This window comes from Phascolarctos cinereus, unplaced genomic scaffold (genome assembly GCF_003287225.1).
Source record: "Phascolarctos cinereus isolate Bilbo 61053 unplaced genomic scaffold, phaCin_HiC Scaffold_1;HRSCAF=81, whole genome shotgun sequence".
In the NCBI taxonomy this organism is placed as follows: Eukaryota; Metazoa; Chordata; class Mammalia; order Diprotodontia; family Phascolarctidae; genus Phascolarctos; species Phascolarctos cinereus.
In genome coordinates, this window is record NW_027555514.1 from 289,310,325 (window position 1) to 289,329,989 (window position 19,665).

Here is a 19,665-nt window from a genome sequence, read left to right on the forward strand (position 1 = left end):
TGAGGTACCCAGTGCCTGGAAGAGAGCAACTGTCCTAAGAGACTGTAGGTCAGTGAGACTGACTTCCCACCCAGCCTAGGAAGGCTGTGATTTCCCAGAGCCAGCCCAGCTTCATCTAGAGGATGCTCACTTTACTTCCTTTTTTGACAAAGTAACTAAACTGGTCCCTCGGGGATGTGGTAGGTCTAGCTTGCCCAGATTTTAGCAAAGTATTGATAATGCATTTCATGCTACCAGAGTGGAAAAGATGGAGGAAAGATATGGACTAGACAGGAATGCAATTAGATAGAGCCATAACTGGTTGAAGGGTGCACTCCAAGATGAGTTGTTAATGATTCAAGATCAACTTAGCAGAAAGTCTCCAGCCAAGGGCCCTGAGGATCTGTACTTGGCCTTATGATGTTTACCATTTTGTCCCCAGTGCTGAGAAAGACAGATGTAGATGATATGCTCACCAATTTTGGAAATGACACAGTGCAGAGAGCAATAGTGACCACACTTGCTGGCTGAGTCAGGATTAAAAAAAAAAAAAGGTCTTGACAGGCTAAATCCAGTAATGTAAGATCAAATTCAGGAGGGGTCAATGTAAAGCCTTGCACTTGGGTTCAAAAAATCAATTTCAGGAGGACAGGATATAAGGGGGAATTGTCAGGCATCTCTTTGTTTGGAAAAAAATCTAGAGGTTTTAGTGGATTGTATGCAATGCAGTCAGCCAAAATCTAACATAACCTTGGGCTGTATAAGGAGGTGGTGATCCCTCTGAACTCTGCCCTGGGCAGGCCACACCCAGTGAAGGGCAGCCAGGATCACCACGGATCTTGAGTCTATAGGCAGGAATTGGGGATATTTAGCCTGGAGAAGAGAGAAGTGGGGGGCCTGCAGTAGGGAAGGCCAAGATGAACACGATAATCCTGAAATCCTAGCTTTTGGAAGTGGGGATTGGGCTGGTTCTGTTTGGTCCCAGAAGGCAGAAATTCAGAGGGCAAATTTAGCTTAGGGGTCAGGAAAAACTTCCTTCTTCCAGTGAGAGCTGGCCCAGAGTGGAATGGGCTGCCTTGAGAAGTGGCGAGTGGGCTCTTTCTCCCTGGAGGGCTACAGGTAGAGGCTGCACGACCACTGGACAGGGATGCTGTCATGGGCATTCCCACTGACCAGGGCTTGGGTTATGGCTTGCTGAGGTCCGTTTGACACTGCAGTTTGATGATTCCATAAATCCAGGGCTCCTGTCTCTACAGCCCTTCGTTGGGCCTCTGTTACTCATCTGCCCAATGGGAGGTTCCATATGGCATCCCAACATTTGGAGGATGCCAGAGTACAGGGAAAATGTTAAAGGCTAGGAACCTTTAGTACTGAGAACTCTCAGGCGAAGACATTCCCTGTACTGATGCCTGATGGTACCTTTGACAACCCCATTATTACATTATTGCTACTCCTCATGGATTTCCTTACAGAGCAGCCCAGAGTACTGAAAAGCTGAGTGACTTGCCCAAGGTCACACAGACAGGCTGTATCAGAACCCAGGAACAGCTTTCTAGCCACCGATTACATGCTGCCTCTAACATTTTGAAAGGAAAGGGGTGGGGGGAACCCTGTTCAAAACCTAGGAATCCTTGAAAGTCCCCTCCTCCATGAAGCCTTCCCTCCTGGAGCTCTGCTTCTGCACACTCCCAGTCTCTTTCCTCAAGCGACACAGATCACAGACCCTTATATCACCCATGCTCTGGGCGTGGCCCTCAAGGAGGGACCCCTGGGCAAGGGGGACAGGGCAAGCTGGAGAGGATGCCCAGGTCTGGGGGTGGGCCTAGAGGTGTCTCTCCCCCTTCCCCCACCAGGTACAGTGACTGCCCTGAGGCTTTGGGGTCAGGGTGCATAGGTCCCGCCTCAGACCAAAGTCTCCATTTTTCTGGCCTTCTCCATTTCCCTGAAAGTAAAGGGGCAAATCCTTGCACTGCTGATTCCCTTCGAGCTGTGGAGAGTGAGCAAGCTTGCTTTGGTAGGTGACTGTGAATTACTCCTATTTTTACTGTTATCCATCGTGAAAGGCTGAATCCCAGCTGGGGAGGGAGTGGTGAGGAAGAGAGGGATCTGAGGGTGGAAGGGGGTGGTCTCAGACTGGGATGGAGGAGTGGGTGTGAGGATTCTAAAGGTGAGGCTTGGAGGGTCTCTGAGGGAGAGGGTATTCAAGGAGAGGACAGGGCAGGGGGGAGTCTCAGGAGGAGGGGGTTCCGCAGGGAGGGGGGATCTTCACAGAGGGGCGGGGGGGGGTGTCTCAGGCTGGGCAGGCACCACAGGGAGGGGCCCCAGGTCGAGCCTCACCAGCCCAGAGCTGGAAGTCTGGGCTGCAGCCGAAGCTCGGAGCTTGTCCTCAGGTGACCCCTCCCTCCTCCCTCCTCCGGGCCTGGGCAGAGAGCAGTGGCCGGGCACTGTCCCAGACCTGAGGGGGCCCGGGCGGCCCGCAGAGTTGCCGCAGGGACTTAGGAGGGCCAGGTCAAGGGCTGCGGCTGCAGGGAGGGCGGGGGGTGGGGGGGTGGGCAATGGGGGCATTCCTCGTGGGTCAGCGCCCTCTGCAGACCCCTGTGGACCCTGCCTCCACCCCGCAGCCCAGCTCTGCCGGGGGAGGGCGGGGGAGCCACGGGGGGACGCTCCCCCCCACTACACGCAGGCAAGCACCGTGTGCCAGTCACATACACAAACACACCCGGGTACGGCAGCCCTGGATCCAGACACACAGCGACGCGTCACGCACGCACGCGTACACACACACACACACTCCCCTCACATCGTGCATAGTGCCACACTGGGCAGGGGGCTGCTTGACATGCGCCCCCTCCCAGCCTACAGCGTGCCGGTGTCACATTCACATGCTGGAGAGCCACTGGCCACCCCCACAGCCACGCACCCAGGCTTCCCCGGCCACAGCCGTCCGAGACACACGTACACGCGCGCACACCCCCGCAAGGTCCCCCACCCCCTACACCCGCAGGCAGACACGCGTCCTTACCCACACACTGCCCCTGCCACGCGCGCACGCCGCCAGACCCCCCGCCGCAGTGCGTGCGTGTGGCTGGGGGTGTCCCCATGTCTGCTGCTGTTAGCCCCCCCTCGCGGACCACCCTCCATCCCTGGGGGGCGGAGAGACCTCGGGCTTCCCCCACTTGAAAGGCTCATGGGGTTCTCGTCGCGTGCCCTTCCCCCCCCGGGGATCCCATATCGAGGCCGCCCCCTCCCCCCGGGATTCCATCCCCAGGCCGCCCGCCCGGCGCCCTGGATGCCAGCCTCATTCCTCAAATTCTCCCCTCCCCAGAGCCCGCAGCGGGTGGGGGAGGGGCGTGGGAGGAGAGGGGGCAGGCCGGCTCCCAGCCGCTAAGGGGTGGCACGTGCTTGCTTTCTTTTTTTTTAAGAGGGGCTCCTGGTGGGGGAAGGGGTCCCCGGTTTCCCGGGTGTCGTAGGGGGTCCGTACCCCTCCTCCCCTGCGGCAGTCGCGGGGAATTCACTCGGAAAGGGGAGTGCCCTTTCCCAGCGCGCCCGGGGGTGGCAATGGGGGGGTGCGCCGAGGAATTCCCGCCCGCGCGCCCGGACCCCCCGCCCCTGGGCCTGCCGTGCCTGCCTGGCCTGGGAGCGCGCTCCCGGCGTCGGGCTCCCCGCGCCCTGACTGCCGGGCTGCGCGCCGCTCATGCATATGCAAATAGCTCCGGGCTCCCCTGGCTCTGGCACGAACTGCCTCCCCACTGCCCGAGAGGAGTGAGTTGTTTAAAAAGCCGGGGCTTCCCATTGGCCCTCGCGGCTCCACCCTATGCAAATGAGAGAACCTTCGGGCCGGCCGCTTGCCGGGGCTGCGTGTGCACGCTGGAGCGCGCCAGCGCGCGCGCCCTCCTTCGGTCAGACTGCGCAGAGAGTGTGCATGCGCGACGCTTACTACAAGAAAGTAGTTCCCGCCTCCCCCCCGCCGCCCCCCTCCCTCGCCCCTCGGCGCCCCAGCGGCCGAGCAGCCTCCTCCTCCTCTCCTGCGGCTTTCCTTGAGTTCCCCTTATTTGCGGGGTGGGGGGAAGAGGGAGCTGGAGCGTGAGCTTACGCGCGCGCGTGCGTTGGGGAGGGCGGTGTTGCTAAATCGAACAGAAAGGAGAGGTGTTTCCCAGGCCCCCCCCCCACCACGTGCCCCCGCCTCCTGCGGGCGCGCGGAGGGATACGCGGCTACAGCGCCCCCCCACCAAAATATTGGGAGTTAAGAGGCGGGCGCCGTGTGTAAGCGAGCTCAGAGCGGAGCGCGCGGCTCGGGCGGAGCTGAGCGGAGCCGAGCGGAGCCAGCCGAGCGGGCCAGCTGAGCCGAGCCGAGCCGAGTCGAGCCGAGCCGAGTCGAGCCGAGCGGGGCAGCCGAGCGTGGGCAGCGGCAGCGGCGGCGCCCCGGCCCCGGTCCCGGACGCCGGCTTGCTCACTATCCCCACCTCGGGGCCGCTGCTCGCCTCCTGCCCCCCGCGGTCCCTTCCTCGCCCGGACGCAGCCGCTGCCCCGGCCGCTCTGCCCGGACGCCCGGACGCTGCTGACGCCCCGTGGCCGGGAGATCAGACCCCCGGGGCCGCTCCCTCGGGCGGTGACGTGCTGCCGGTCCCCGCGGTGGGCTCGTGGCCGCCCGTGGGCAGTCGGCGGGTCTGCCGCCGCCCGGGCTCCGGGCGTGTCCGGTCGAGCCCCGGCGGTCCCCCGCCCCCCGCGTGCTCCGCGCCTCGGCCCCCGGCCGCGCCTCCTCGTGGGCCCCCTGCCCCGGAGACAAGATGCTGCTGTCCAAGTTCGGCTCCCTGGCGCACATCTGCAGCCCCAGCAGCATGGACCACCTGCCCGTGAAGATCCTGCAGCCCGGTAAAGGCCGGGCCGGGCCGGGGAGCGCGGGGGGACCCCGCTCCGTGGCGCTTTCCCACACCAACCGCCCCTCCCCACTGTCTCCTCCGCCCGCAGCCAAAGCCGACAAGGAGCCCTTCGAGAAAGTCTACCAGGTGGGCTCCGTGCTGGGAAGCGGGGGCTTCGGCACCGTCTACGCCGGGAGCCGCATCGCCGACGGGCTGCCGGTGAGTCCCGGGGGGGAAGGGACCCCCGGCGCGCGCGCGGCAGTCCAGACGGACATCTCCGTCTCTCCCTCCCGCCCTTCTAGACGGGCGCGGGGCGTGGGCTGGGGGGGAGGGGAGAGCTCCACGGGGTGCCCCTTCCCCTGAGACCCCAGCCCCTCCGGGCCTCGGAGGAGCCTGGGGAGGGAGCCAGACAGCCCAGAACCCCCGGGGTCGGAGCGGAGCGAGGCTGTCTGGAAATGCCAGACGCCCCTCGCCCCACCCCGCGCCTCCAACCCGGGCTCTCCTTTCCCCCGGTAGGTCGCTGTGAAGCATGTGGTCAAGGAGAGAGTCACCGAGTGGGGCACAATCGTAAGTGGACAGACCTACCGGCCAAGCCGGGCCGGCGCCGGTGTTTGGGGGGGGGGACGCGGGGGGGGGTACCTGCTCCTATCCAGTCTGGCCTGGGCCCCGCCTCCACTGCTGCTTCTCCCCTCCCCCCACCGGGGCGGAGGCTCGGGGTTCCCGCCCCTCTGTTATTGTTTACATGGGGTGGGGGGGGTGAAAGCTATGCCGGAGTTTTGCCCCACCCCCTTCCCTTCCCTTCCTCCTGCTGTGCCCAAAACAGGCCCCTTCCCGGGTTGGGGCTTTCCCCCAGCTTCTCCCTTCGGGGCCCTGGCCAGGGAAGAGGGAGTGTGTGTGTGTGGGGGGGTGAAGCTTAGTCACCTTGTTTGTATGTGAGGAGGGGAAGAAGGCTGGGTTAGAACGGGGATGTGGGGAGGAGGAGGAAGAGGCTGAGAAGGGTAGACAGTCCCTGGGAGTGTGGGAGGGGCAGAGCATTTCAGTAACACCTACTGTGTGCCAGGCGCTGTGCTAAAGGAAGGGGGGTGGGAGCAGGTTGGGGAAGCTGCGTCGTGGGTGCAGGGTCTGGCTGCCTCTTGGGGTGCGAGGCCTGGGGCTCACTTCCTGGCCGCTGTGTGCTCCCCCCTCCAGGCTGGTGTGATGGTGCCCTTGGAGATCGTGCTCCTGAAGAAGGTGGGCTCTGGCTTCCGAGGCGTCATCAAGCTCCTGGACTGGTATGAGCGGCCAGACGGCTACCTGATTGTCATGGAGCGGCCGGAGCTGGTCAAAGACCTTTTTGACTTCATCACGGAGAAGGGGGCCCTGGAGGAGGAGATGGCCCGGGGCTTCTTCAGCCAGGTCCTAGAGGCCGTGCGCCACTGCTATGCCTGCGGCGTGGTCCACCGAGACATTAAGGATGAGAACCTGCTGGTGGACCTCCGGACGGGGGAACTCAAGCTCATCGACTTCGGCTCTGGCGCCCTGCTCAAGGACACGGTCTACACGGACTTTGATGGTGAGTTAGCACTGTGTGTGCCCTTGGCAGCGTCTGGGGGGGATGAAGGGGATGGACGTCCCCAGTGTTCGGCCACTGGCCTCTAGGTTTGGAGTGTCTCGTGCCCCCCTGCCCTGGGGGGACAGAGGGGCGTGTGGGACTTTCAGGGGGAGGGTGACGGCCCCCAGAGCTAGCTGTCTGCCTGGTAGAAGAAGGTGTTTCTTCTAGGGGAGGTCTGTTTATGTAAGAACCCTGATGCTTCCCTCCAATGAGGGAGCCCTGTCATGGGGGAAGAGGGGTAGATTCCCGGCAGGCAGTTCATATGCGCACGCGTGAGAGGGAGGGAGGGAGCCAGCCAAGGATGTGGGATGCTGCAGAAAGAAAACCCTGCATTGCAGATTGAAACCCCGGGAATGCCGGGGCTGGCTTTTTCCTGCCCCCACCCCAGCCAGCTGCATCCATGGGGGCGGGGGTGGAGGAGGCCCACCCAGAGGGGAGGGGGAGAGGATCCCCCTCTGGCTGAAGAGCTAGTCTCCTCCTCCTTTCCCCCCCCCCAAAAGAGCCCCGTATCCTCACTTCACATCTGTTTGTTGTGAAACCCGAGTCCCCAGCTCATGTGACCTCCTGCATCACAAATTCCAGGTTGAGTGTGGTTTCCAAGGCACCGGCGGGTGGGCCGAGCCAGCAGCTACTTATTAGGCAAGGCTGGAGCTGGGGTTGGGGGGGGGAGGAGGCCTGCTTTCTCCTCCTCCTCTGGGCTCCTTGCCCTGGTAAATGAGTTTTGTCTAAAACACCAAAACAAACCAAGCCCTGCGGGGTCCAAATGGGTTTGGGCTTTTTTCTGCTCGTCTGGCGGCCCTCAGCCTCCTTCCTTCTCCTCTCTTCCTCTGGTCTTTTGTGTCTAATTTTGGTCCCGGGGCAGGCGCTGCCGCAGACGCCACGCGGTGCCGATGGCCTTGGTGAGCAGTCAGCTGACGGCTCTCCACTGTCCTTGTAACATAATAGTCCCGGCTTCTCTCCGGGCAGTCTCACGGCGTACCCAGGGGGATGGATGCTGGCCTCTGACCTGGGGCTTCTGTCTTTGGGTCCCCTCCAGGCACGAGAGTGTACAGCCCTCCAGAGTGGATTCGGTACCACCGCTACCACGGCAGGTCGGCCACCGTGTGGTCTCTGGGGGTTCTCCTCTACGATATGGTCTGTGGGGATATCCCCTTTGAGCAAGACGAAGAGATTCTTCGAGGACGGCTGTACTTCAGGAGGAGGATTTCCACTGGTGAGTGTCGATGGAGAAGGAACGGGAGCTCAGGGAGGGGGGGGGCGGGGCTGACGGGTGTCCTCGAGGGGAGGCGGGGCCAGTTTGTCTCTGCTTGGCCCTAGAGGCCAGAACCGGGCACAGGGGGTGGACATCAGAGGGGCAGATTCAAAGAGATGACGGAGGACTTCCTAGCTGTGACCACAAATGGGAAGGGGCTGCTTGGGGGAGGGGCAGTGAGCTCCCCATCATCCCTGGAGTACTTCGGGGGGGGTGTTTCTGGGTGTGCCGGCACAGAGCAGCTTCTTATAGAAGGGAGGGAGGCTGGCTGTGAGGGGCGTGTCTCCGCAGGGCTCTGACCTTGCCTTCCTTCCCCTGCTCAGAGTGCCAGCAGCTCATCAAATGGTGTCTGTCCCTGCGGCCGTCGGATCGGCCCACCCTGGACCAGATCTTTGACCACCCCTGGATGCTTCGCTCGGACGTGGGGAAGTCTGAGGACTGTGACTTACGGCTGCGCACCATCGACACGGACGTGTCCAGCACGAGCTCGAGCAATGAGAGCCTTTGAAGGAGGGAGGCTCGGAGCCCCCCATCACCCGCTCTCCGACCTGGGGCAGAGGGCACACTGACCGGGCAGGGCTAGGAAATCCCTCCTCCTCCTGTAGTCGGGTCCCTGGCTGAGGGGCTCGGGGCCCCTGCTGATGGCCGTGGTGGGCCAGCGTCTGTGAGCCCCGGGCGGGCCAACAGCCCTGCCTCTCCTCTGGGAGCAGCGAGCACGCGACCTCTAGAATCCCACGTTCAACTTCTTGGCTCTCGTAGAGCTGGGACGGATTCCCTTGCTTCTGAGTGCCTTTCTGATAGCTGCTTTAGTCGGGGTGGGGAGGGGGGTCCTGAGCTGCGTCTACCCAAAGAATCAGTTCAGTCGAGGGCCCCGCCTCCTCACCTCCTGGGGCCTGGCACCCTCGCCCCGTGACTGACCCCCAGGGAGGGTACTGGCCAAAAGCCGGTCCCTCGTTTCTCTGCTGCTCCTCCACCTTTCTGGCGGTCTGCACTGAGGCCAGACTGCGCTAGCCGCTTGGTTTTCGGAAATCAGGAACGTCCACCCGTTTCCTTCGGATCATCTCGCCTCTGGGCACAACGCCCCCTGCCTGACCCCCCCCACCCCGATGTTCCTTTCTTCCTTCCTTCATTGGTCTTCTGCCTAAGCCCCGCCTTCTCCACTGTCCCTGCCGTTCCGGCCACCCTCCAGTCTTAAGTGTGGATGGGCCTGTTTGAGAGGATGCACAGATCAATGCAACTAGCCAGGCCTGACCCCGCCCCCGCCCCTGTCCGCGTATTTATGTCCGGAGTCCCCCTCGTGTATGATAGCGACCGTTTTTTATTTATTGTGTGACCATTGAGGACAGCGGCCCGGCCTTGGTGGCCGGGCCTATTTATTGGGCTTAATTTATTGTTGAGAGTTGATTCTGTGCCGAGCTGGCCCCCCCTTGTGGTGGTGGCGGCGGCGGCGGCTTGACTGACCCTGAATTCTTGCACTCCTGTCCACTGTATGTTTTCTTTCTGACTCCCTGTACTTGTTGAAAGATGGAGAATTATTGTACAAAGCCTAATTTAAGGGGAATAGAATGTCTTTTTTAAGTGGAGCAGGCGGTGGGCCCTTTGGCCCCACCGCCGGGGCTTTTGTGGCCCTTGCTGGGAGGGGGGAGGGTGGCAGTCAGCGGCCCCTTTAATTTATTTTACTCGCTGTGTTTGTGCCCAGGTCGCCCCAAGTGTGGCCTGGCTTTTGGGGTTCGGTCCTTCACTTGAACAGTGTGAAATGTATGGAGATCATATTTTTTTATACAGGTTATTTCAATTAAAATTTTTTTTTTGTATATAACAAGTGCCTCTGGGATTCTTAATGCATCGTACTGGCTCTAACCCTTAAGCCCTGACAAATGGGCTTCCCCTCTGAGCCTCTGTTTCTTCATCTGTGAAATGGGAATACTAGTGGTACAGACCGCTTGACTGATCGCCAGGAGAGCAGGACTTCTCAAACCCTCAAGTGCTGTCTGGCACTGGGAGCTAGGATTAGGTCTCCAGGGTTGGGGGGAGCAAGAGAAGTTGGGGCAGAAGGCTGGAGAGCTGTGGGCTGCCCCTGGGGCTGAGCAGGGGCTGGATGGTAGTCTCAGTGACCTGAGCCCTCCTGCCTCTCACTTGGTGGCCTTTCACCTGCACTACGAGAGGGGTGGGTGTGTAGCATGGCCTTGAACTGGTTGAGGAAGGAGTTGGGCCCTCCCACCCAGAGTGGGCTGGGGGCCGGAGAGAGGGGGAGGTGAGGGCTCTCTCCTGGCAGCCGCAGGCATAGCTACAGGCTAGAGTCTGAGGCATCCCAGACCCCTGCTGTAGAACTGAGGTTCCTTCCACAGGATGGCCAAGCCCTCCTTTTTCTTCCTTCCTCCCTCTCATCATTTCCACCTGACTTCATTCTCCAGGCTAGCTGAGTGCTGGAGTGTCTCTCCATCCTAGCCTCTTTCCCAAATTCCCACCAGCTGCTTCCATCTCCTCTCCTTCCTTAGTGACACCAGCTAACTTCCCTCCCTGCCCTGTGTGATGCCCTGCTAGTCTGGAACCTTCTCGGGCCTCCCAGCCTGGGAACCCTTGGAGGGCAGGGCCTGGGGCTGCTCCTGTCCCCCCAGCCTGGGAGCTTCCTGAAGGGGTTCAGGACTGTTCCCTTCTCTATCCCCAAGATGCCTGGGGAGAGTGATCAGGGCAGGAGGCAGCATTTCCTAGAATTTTAAGGAGGCCAGGCTGAGCCCTACTTGAGAAGGAATCCTAGTGGTCGGTAGTTGTGTGGGCCACCATCCCCGCAGCAGTGGGTGACTGCCCACCTGTCCTGGCCCGGCGTCTGGCCTGCTCCCTCCCTCCCTCAGTAGGGATGTGGGGGCTGAGTGACCTCTGTTGGTGAGCTGAGAGAGTGGAGAGGGGGAGAGAGGGACCGTGGAGCAGAGGGGAGCCTGCGTGGGGGCCGGGCGCTTTGGCCTGAGGGCCACCTCCACTCTCAGGGTGCTGTGGGGTTTGAGGAAGCTGCTGAGGCCCATTGGGGAAGGGCGTGAGGCTGGCCCCGAGCCCAGGGGAGCCTCTGTTCTCTGGTGACAAAAGCTGGCATCGGCCAACGGTCCCACTCAGCCTCACCTCAGAGCATCAACGACGAGGGGTAAAATGATCCCCCTCCAGATGGCAGAAGCAAGGGGAAGGTTTAATCTACTTGGGAGAGCTAACTGTTTTTGGAAATGCAGAAATGTTATTTCCACTAGTGCCGAGGTGGACCTTCTCTTCCAAGCTCATTCACTCAGCAAACATTGACTAAAGTGCCCGCTATGCGCCCTGCCTTGTGCTCAGCTGACCAGGGAGGATGCCCTAACTCTAACCCTTACGCGAGTCACAGACTAGCGCTCACAGAGGGAGGAGTTGAGCTTCAGCAAGGGCTTTCTTTACATGTCTGGAGGAGAGGGCGTTCAGGGATTTTATCCCCATTTTAAGGATGGGGAAATTGAGGCCCCAGTGAAATGGCTTGTGGGGAGGTCACTGAGCTAATAGATAGGATCAGGCTGGCGGCCCAGGACCTCTGGCTCCAAATTAGGCAGGGGCCACCCAGGGGGGCATCAGAGAGGCTCATTCCTGAGGGCTGGGGCTTGAAAGCAGCCTGCTGGAGGCAGGAGAAATGGGATGTGGGACAGGGCTACAGGGGCAGTCAGACGGAGGCTGAGGACTCTCAGAATCCCTGGCATGAAAGGGCCCAAGACCGTGGAGTGTAGGGCAGCTGGGCAATTGGTGCCCAGATCTGAATGAGCCTCAGGTGGCCTGGGGTGGAGTCTTCATTATCCTGGTGAAACAGTGAGCTCCTGAGGACAGGGCCTGGGGCACTCCTCCTCTGTCCCCCCCCAGACTGGCAGCCCCCTGAGGGCAGAGCCTGGGGTGCTTGTCCTCTGCCCCCCCGACTGGGAGCCTCCTGAGGACAGGGACTGGAGTGCTTGTCCTCTGCCCTCCCCCCCCCCACCGGCAGCCCCCTGAGGGCAAGGCCTGGGGCTGCTCCTCTTCTGACCCCCCAGACTGGGAGCTTCCCTGAGGGCAGGACCTAGGTTCCCATCTTTCTCAGGGGCAGAGGAGGAGCTGCTCCTTTTCTGTCTTTCTCTGAGAAGAGGGCCAGGGAGGATTCCGTGACCTGATCTGGCAATCCCCCACTGTCCTGGGGCCAGGGGCTCTGAGTCAGCCTTGTGCTGGGCACCCCTCAGAACCTGGAGAAAAACACCAGTCAGTCCTTGCCCTGGCATTGCGTCAGAGCTGCCCGAGGCCCTGCACCCCGCAGGGCCCTAACAAGCTGGCCGTGGAGCGGGTGTTTGTGAGGAGGGACAAGGGACCTGAACGTTCCATCCGGAACTCCTCCGGCCTCCAGCCCTGCTCCTCCCCCAGGCCCCCCAACCCTGTCGCAGACTCTCCTCCCAGGGCTCCCAGCAGGCGTCTAGGGCAGTTTGGAGCCCAATTAGGAGAGCCCAGTGATGCAGACCCAGGGAAAGCCAGGCAGGCAGGCCTGTTCTCCCTGCCAGGAGAGCCATCCAACAGGACACTGCCCTGAACAGGCCCAGAGTCCGGCACGTCGCAGGGAGGAGTCCCTGGGACAGCCAGGAGCTCACCACGTCCCTCAAGGGGATTCCTCCCAAGTCCACAGACTCTGGCTTTGGAAAAGTGGCCGAGACCCGGGCTTCTTCCGGGGTAGGGGTGAGGGAGTACCCTTCCCCCGCTCCCCACCTGGGATACAGATTCGCAGCTCAGGGGCCTGCCCATTTTTCAGAGAAAGAAACTGAGGCTTAGGGAGGTCCCAGGGCTTGCCTTGTACAGGGAGCGTCAAGAAGGCCAGTTCATTGGGCACCCAGAGTGCAAGAGGAGGAAGTCAGAGGGAATCAGTCTGGAAGGGCAGGATGGAGCCCGATAGGGAAGGGCCTCGAATGCCACAGGACTTTGATGCCAGAGGCAATGGGGGACAAGGAAATATCAGCGGGAAGATGAAGGGTGCTTGTCCTCAGGGAGCTGACCCAAAGGAGGCTGAGGGTCCCTGGCCTCTCGGGGCTCCTGGAGGGCAGGGCTGGAGCTGGGAGGGCCTTCACCGCCTTCCTTTTACGTGCGAGATACAAGGGGGGTCTGTGTGAGGAGATGAACGCCCTCCCAAAGGCAGGGGGAGATGTCATCTCTGGGGCAGGGCCCCTTCTGTGGCCCTCCTTTACACTGTGTCCCATCAGGAAGTAAGGTGTGGGGGGGCTCCTTCCCTTCCCACCTACCCCGCGTTTAGAACACTTGGGGACCACCGATTGGTTGGCTGAATAAGCCTCGCTGAGCAGTGGGAGTGTCGAGCACAGCTCTAGGACCTGGCAGTGCAGAGACTGAAGAAACAGGGCGCCCCTGCCTTCAAGGTGCTTCCATTCTATGAGGGGGAGGATGGCCTGCTTAGAAAAGCAGGCACAAAAGCAGGGTGTTTCTGGGGCTAGGGACGCTGCGAGTGAGGGAGGATCTAGGACAGCGTTCAGTCAGCGGTATTGGAACCAAGGCGCGAAACAAGATAAGCAGAGGTGAGGAGGGAAAGTGTCCCAGGCAGGGGGCACAGCCCGGGCAAAGGTGCCTGAGCTGGAAGTTCAGTGTCTTGTAAGGAGAGCTGCAAGTGGACCGTGGAGAGGGTGTCAATGGGCTCCTGCTGGGAATGAACCACCAAGAAAGGATCTGTTGGACATGGAGTAAGGAGAGGGAGGAGGCCAGGCTGACTGGGCCAGTGAGCCTGGAGGCTGTGAGGGTGCAGCCTTGAGTGTGGAGGAGGGAAATCGGAGAAGAGAGAACATTCCGGCCCTGGCGGTTTGGAGATGCCTCCGGGACGTCCAGGTGGAGACGCCCAGCAGGCGGCTGGAGATGATGGATGGGCACTCAGGAGAGAGGTGAGGGCGGATCCCTGGGTCCGAGGGAGGGTGTGACAGAAGAGAAGACAGGGTGCCGGACTTCCCTTTGGCAGCCGGTCATCTACCAGAAAGAGTGGACAGGGAAAATTGACTGGAAATGACTCGTGGGGTGTTAACTACCAGGATAAGTAGGAAAATGGCAAGAGAATCTAGCTGAGGTTCAAAAAGGGGAGACAGAGAACAGGGTCTCCAAACAGCTGCCCAGGCACCTTGACTTGCCTGGCGAATTTCTCCAAAGCTTTATTAAGGGGGTGGCCAGAAGGAAGCCATGATTCCAGAGCTAGCATGTGTTAGCATGTGTGCATGTGTGCATGCATGTGTGAGTGTGTGTGTATACACGCATGCATGTGTTAGCATATGTGTCTGTGTGTACCCCTGCTGTTCTCTGCTCTGTTCAAAACACGGGGGGCAGGCATGCTAATCCTCCCATCCTCTGCTCTGCTCAGACTCTTTCTGCCCCATCTAGCTCAGTTCTGGTTTTCCCATCTCAAAGCAGACAGAGGGAAGCCAGGGTGGCCCAGGGCCTTGAGATCATTCTCTACCAGGAGATTCTCTGAAGGAGCCAGAGGCCTAGCCTGAAGAAGAGCCAGTCAGGGACACAGCCACACGGTGTCATGTAGAGGAGAGACGAAATTGGTTCTGTTTGGGCCCAAAGGGAGGCCCCAGGAGCCACCGGGGGGGTGGGGGTGGGGGGAGGGCGGAGACTTCTGGTCCCTTCCAGCTCTGTCAATGTAAATACATCAGACAAAGAAAAAGGAAATTTCATCCCCTGAAACCAGAAAGCCCCTGGAAGGCCTGGCTGTTGATGCCTCCAACCACACAGTGAACTTTTCTCCTGGGCTGTGACCATCCGTGTCCTTCAATGTCCCAAGTGGCTGGGGAGTCCCTGTGTGTGGTTCAGAGCCGTCAGGGCCTTGGGATGGAGGAGCACAAATGAGAAATTCAGTGCCTGATTCACCAAGGTCTTACTGTGTGACATGGAGTGAGTCACCCACCCTCTCTGTGCTCCAAATTTCCCTTTTTTGAAAGGGCAGGACCAGGCAGCCTCACTGGAATTTTGTGACATTTAGCTCAACAGGGCAGACCTAGGAGAAAAGGGTGCAGGTGGAGTAGGGGTGGGTAATGATGCAGAGAGGCTGACCTGGGCTGGAGACAAGGAAAAACTTCCCCCCTCAAATGCAGCAGGCTGCCTCAATAGGTAGTGAGCTTTCCATCACTGGAGAGACTCAAGCTGAAACCGAGAGACCTCTTGTCATGAGTCCTATAGAAGGGATCCCTGCTCAGGGCCAGGCTGGGAAAGATGACCCTGAAATGAGTCGAGGACTCTGTGAACTCCCGTCAAGGGAGAGGGGAGACATGAGTTCTAGCCCCTTCTCTGGCCTGACGCCCTTCAGCCTCAGAGGAGTCACTACACCCCTGGGGTGGTGGGCAGAGCCGAAGGCCAGCTCCAAATCCAAGGGCAGATGCTGGCATCACGACTGAGTCTCTCCCTCCGTCGGCTGCCAAACCTCAGTCATAAACCTTGCCTGACTCCCGGGCTGCTGATGGGAGAGTCTCGGGAACCCACTGATAATTCCAACCGAAGGGAGCCTGGCAGGCTTCCTGGAGGAGGTGGCGTGGCACTGGGTTTTAAAGGTGGGCAGGGGTGGAATCTAGCAGAGGAACCGGGGCCAGAGCATGCCGAGGGCACGGGGAGAGTGTGACCACAGGCAGGGAGAGGAGAAGCTCGGTGAACGACTCCTGGAGGAAGGTCAGGGGGCTGGAAGGGCATGGCCCTAAGGGAGCGGGAGTCCTGAAAGGGCCCTTCCTCCTAGTTCATGCCCAGCCAAGAAAAAGAGAAAGCCTGAGATGAAGGAGCGGGGGATGGGGGATGATGGGCCCCAGATCCAGGGGGAAGAGTAGGGGAAGGGAAGCAAGAGAGAAAGTGATGGGGCTCCTCCTAAGGAGTCCAGGGTCAGAGCAGGGCATGCTGGGGAGGAAACCTGCCTGGCTTCCTTCTCTCCTGGCTGGCCTAATCGGCCACCATCTTGGGCTGCCTCAGCTTACCCCGATCTCTCCCTTCTCCAGCTCCTCCAGGCCTTAGAGGCAGATTCACAGTCCAGGTTTCAGGCAGACCCCATCCTATCCAGCTCTCTGACTGCTCCTTAAGTGTATCCTGTCTTCTCTAGACTGTCAGCCCCCTGAGGGCAGGGATGCCTGGGGCTACTTCTCATTCATCTCCCAGGAACTCCGGGGTTCTGACCCGAAGGGCTCGGGGTGAGCTGGAGCAGCCAGGGCAGGCTTTCTGAAGTGACGGTGCAGCTGAAAGATTGGGCAGAGCAGGGAGGAGAGCACGAAGCCACCCCTCCCCGGGCCCGTGAAACGAGAGGGTTCTGCCCGATGGCCTCTGAGATCCCTTCGGCCCCTGCCCTGGGCTCCCATGGTCAAGGAGCTGTCATCCACACCCCCGCCTGCCCCCTCGCCCCACCTCGGCCACGAGCCTGGGCCTCTGACTGGCGTTCTGTCTTCTGTGCATATTTTATTAAAGTAAGTTGGTCCAAGAGTTACCTCTGCATCCACATCCCCCCTTTTTTAAAGAACAATAATCTATTGAGAGAGTGCAACCTTTCTCAGTTCCACATACGGTGCCCTGCCCGTCTTCCTAGCCCCGTCCTTCACGTCCAATTACAGTCGCTTTTGCTGTTTGCAGATCTTCGGGGTCCTCCCTAAGGAAGATGGACGGGGCACGGGAGATGGGCCCCATCGATCTGCCGTAACTTTCTTCCCTGAGCTTGGTTGGTCCATAGCTCTCCTCCAAGATTTTTCTTTGCCCCGGGTGATGCCAGCCGAAGGCCTTCCCCACTTGTTGTCTTGGATTTCTGTGCCAATCTTGCTAGTCATACTGTGGTCACCAGAGAGGTCAGGGTGATAATAATAGTCACAATAATCATCCTGAGTTGGAAAGAATTCTTCCATCTCCAAAAGGATGCTCTTTCCCCCATCTGTGCCCGCCGAGACCATAGCAAAGGGTTAGCAGAAGGAGCGGGAAGCCACGTTGCATTTATCTGGCCCTGGTCTTATGCCTCTGCTCTGTGAATCGGGTGAGATCAGCTTGGCCCTGGGATGTGGGATAAGATCAGGAGTCGCCAGGCTGGGTCTTGTCCATTGGTAAGGGCGTCATAGGGATGCTTCAGCAGGCAGTAGACAACATGACGTCATCGATGGCATCCGAGCCAAGGCTGGGCTTTTATATCAGAAAGGCAGTCGGTCCCCGATGTCCGTGATGTCATCGGTCACTAGGAAGAAAGCTGGGCTCGGCTGCACACACCAGCCCCCACCACCACTCTCTGGGGACTGGCTGTGTCCTTCTCCCGCCCATCAGAATTGTTTGTCAGTTTCTCATACTCGTCTTTGGAATTATTTCCGAGTGTCCCCGTCCCTCTCTGGCTGACGTTAGTCCGCTCGGTTCTCCCTGGCCCTCCTATGCCAGGCAGCTACGTGATGGCTTGGAAGTCAGGAAGACCTGAGGTCAAAGCTGGCCTCAGACACGGCCCTGGCCAAGGCACTTCACCGCTGCCTGCCTCAGTTTCCTCATCTGTAAAATGGGGGTAATCATAGCACTTAACTTGCAGGGTTCTTGCGAGATCAAAGGAGATAGATAATACTTGGAAAGCATTTCGAACAGTGCCCGGCACATAGTAGGAGCATAAGAAATGTGTGTTTCCTTAGTGTACCGCACGCTCCATTCCAATACTGTGAAGTGGGTCAGATTACTCCTAGCTTTCCTCGCCAACTATATTTGAATGCTAAGATGGAGTGGTTCCTCCTCACAACTTGCCCCTCATTTCTGCCTCCAATCCAGAACATGGCAAGAGGTTGTGTCGTCCATTTGCGTGGGGCTAGATCCTCATAGGAGTTGGGGGTTGGGATGGGGGAGGTGGGGAAGAGACCATCTTCCCAGATGCCAGCCACAAGGATGAGTCACGCTCTTACCCCACAATCATCCGTGGCTCCTCATTTCCTACAGGACCCTCAGCTTGGCATTTAAGCCCCTTTGTTGCTGGGCCCGAGCTTTCCTTTCAGGCCTTCTCTACCCCTACTCTGACCTCCATAACCTCAGTTCTGCTCTGGCTGGCCCACATCTGGAGTCTTGGGGTCACCTCTAGCCAACGCTGTCTTTCTGCCCCCACTATGGGTCTTGTGTGTTCCTTCCTCTGCTCATGGCAGTCACCTGCCAGGAACGAGCAGGGTGAGGACTAGAAGCCAGGAAAGTTGGGCCCAGAAGAATGGGGTGTCTGGGCACCCAGGGCTAGGGGTTGGTGGGGGGTCCCGGAGCCTTCAGAGGAAGAACATCCTTGTCATTTGGGGGCTGGCCAGCTTGGGCGGTGCCTCATGGGGCAGATGAGACAGCCAAGTATCCAGGACCCATGCCCTCCCGGGACACCGGAAGCTGAGTTCCTGTGAGTCAGTTATCCCCAGGCCAGGGCCCCCCTGGTGCTCTGGTCTTCCTGACATCAGCGCCGTCCTTCTGGGGATTCAAGCTCGGTGGCCATGTCTGCCGATGACGTGTCATCACCGTGACTCAAGGGAGAATCAGAAATGGCTGTTTCCAATGGGGTGAATATTTATCATCATCTACCTAACAACTTCCTAATTAAAGGGCTGTCATTAAGGAGAGGAGATGCAGACGTGGCCGATCGCATCCGTCATGAGTGAAAGATGAAGCAGGGGAGGGGAACTCTGGGAGATAAGGATGACTTGGGGGGGAGGGAGCTGTAGCTGATCCCAATATCCTGTGTGGGGGAGCAGCAAAGACCCTGAGCTTGGGATGCTGACCCTGCTCTCTACTGAGCATGTGACCTTGGGAAATCTCACTCTCTTGCCCTGGGCCTCAGTGTCCATATTTGTAAAACCATATTTCCACTGTCATTCTCACAAGACACTAAATGTATGAGACCCAGCCCACTATCTGATACTCTGTGGTCATTTTTATGCCAAACCGCTGGGTACATTACTCACGTCCCCTCTCCTTTCCACGGCTAGCACTGGGGATGGTGATCATATCAACACCACCAGCCCTGGAAAGGGCACATCAATCAGTGCCCTGTGGCTCCCCATCCCTGTGCCTTCCAAGTCCGAAGCACTCCTCCCCATGTGTGTTGTCTTCTCTAACTAGAATGTAAGCCCACTGAAGGCAGGGCCTGTCTTTTTTTTTTTTTTTGCCTTTTTGGTGAGGCAGTGGGGTTAAGTGACTTGCTCAGGGTCACACAGCTAGTAAGTGTCATGTGTCCAAGGCCAGATTTGAACTCAGGTCTTCCTGGCTCCAAGGCTGGAGCTCCATCCACTGCACCACCTAGCTGCTCCAAGGGCCCGTCTTTCTTTTTGTATTTGTATCCCTGGTGCTTAGCACAGTGGCTGGTACATGCAAGTGCTGAATAAATGCTTTTCCATTCATTCACGTTGACTGTAAGCTCACTGAGGGGAGGGACTGGGTTTTATTATTGTCGTCATTTTACTTTGTATCCCTGGAATCTCACACAGTCAGGGGCTCATAAATATTTATATGTTGAGTTTATTGTTATTATTATTTATTTATTTTTGGCTAGGCAACGGGGTTAAGTGACTTGCCCTGGGTCGCACAGCTAGCGTCATGTGTCTGAGGCTGGATTTGAACTCAGGTCCTCCTAAATCCAAGGCCAGTACTCTACCCACTGCGCCACCTAGCTGCCCCTATATGTTGAGTTAGAAACACGAAGCATGACAGAAATGTGAGTAAGCCTTAGTAATAATGATAGACTCAAAAATTACATTCAGCGATGAACAATGCAAAGAGAGATTAAAAATTAAATGAAAATTAAATAGTCTAATCCTAAAAAACAAATGGGTTAAAGAACAAATCATAGAAATAAGTGATAATTTCATTAAAGAAAATGACAAGAATGAGACAACATACCAAAATTTATGGGATGTAGCCAAAGCAGTACTTAGGGGAAAATGTATGTCTCTAATTGCTTACATCAATAAAATAGAGAAAAAGCAGGTCAATGAATCAGGCATGCAACTTAAAAAAAAAAAACAGAAAAA

General features: G+C 58.6%; 1 protein-coding gene across 2 annotated transcripts; it reads left to right on the forward strand.

Moving 5' to 3' along the window:
- Positions 1-4,671: 4,671 nt before the first annotated feature.
- Positions 4,672-9,503, forward strand: PIM3 (Pim-3 proto-oncogene, serine/threonine kinase). 2 transcript variants are annotated; one of them, XM_020982937.2, is made up of 6 exons: positions 4,672-4,851; positions 4,948-5,057; positions 5,355-5,405; positions 6,027-6,390; positions 7,466-7,642; positions 8,005-9,503. In XM_020982937.2, the coding sequence occupies exons 1-6, from the start codon at positions 4,767-4,769 to the stop codon at positions 8,187-8,189; spliced, it is 972 nt and encodes a 323-aa protein (XP_020838596.1). In that variant the 5' UTR covers positions 4,672-4,766; the 3' UTR covers positions 8,190-9,503. The 2 variants fall into 2 exon arrangements, with proteins under 2 accessions (XP_020838596.1, XP_020838595.1); XM_020982936.2 differs by having other exon boundaries at positions 4,672-5,057.
- The last annotated feature ends 10,162 nt before the right edge of the window (positions 9,504-19,665 follow it).

Coding starts and splice junctions, on each gene's coding strand:
- PIM3 (XM_020982936.2), top strand. CDS start 4,767: ATGCTGCTGTCCAAGTTCGGCTCCCTGGCGCACATCTGCAGCCCCAGC. Junction 5,058..5,354: donor GCATCGCCGACGGGCTGCCG/GTGAGTCCCGGG, acceptor TTCCCCCGGTAG/GTCGCTGTGAAGCATGTGGT. Junction 7,643..8,004: donor CAGGAGGAGGATTTCCACTG/GTGAGTGTCGAT, acceptor TCCCCTGCTCAG/AGTGCCAGCAGCTCATCAAA.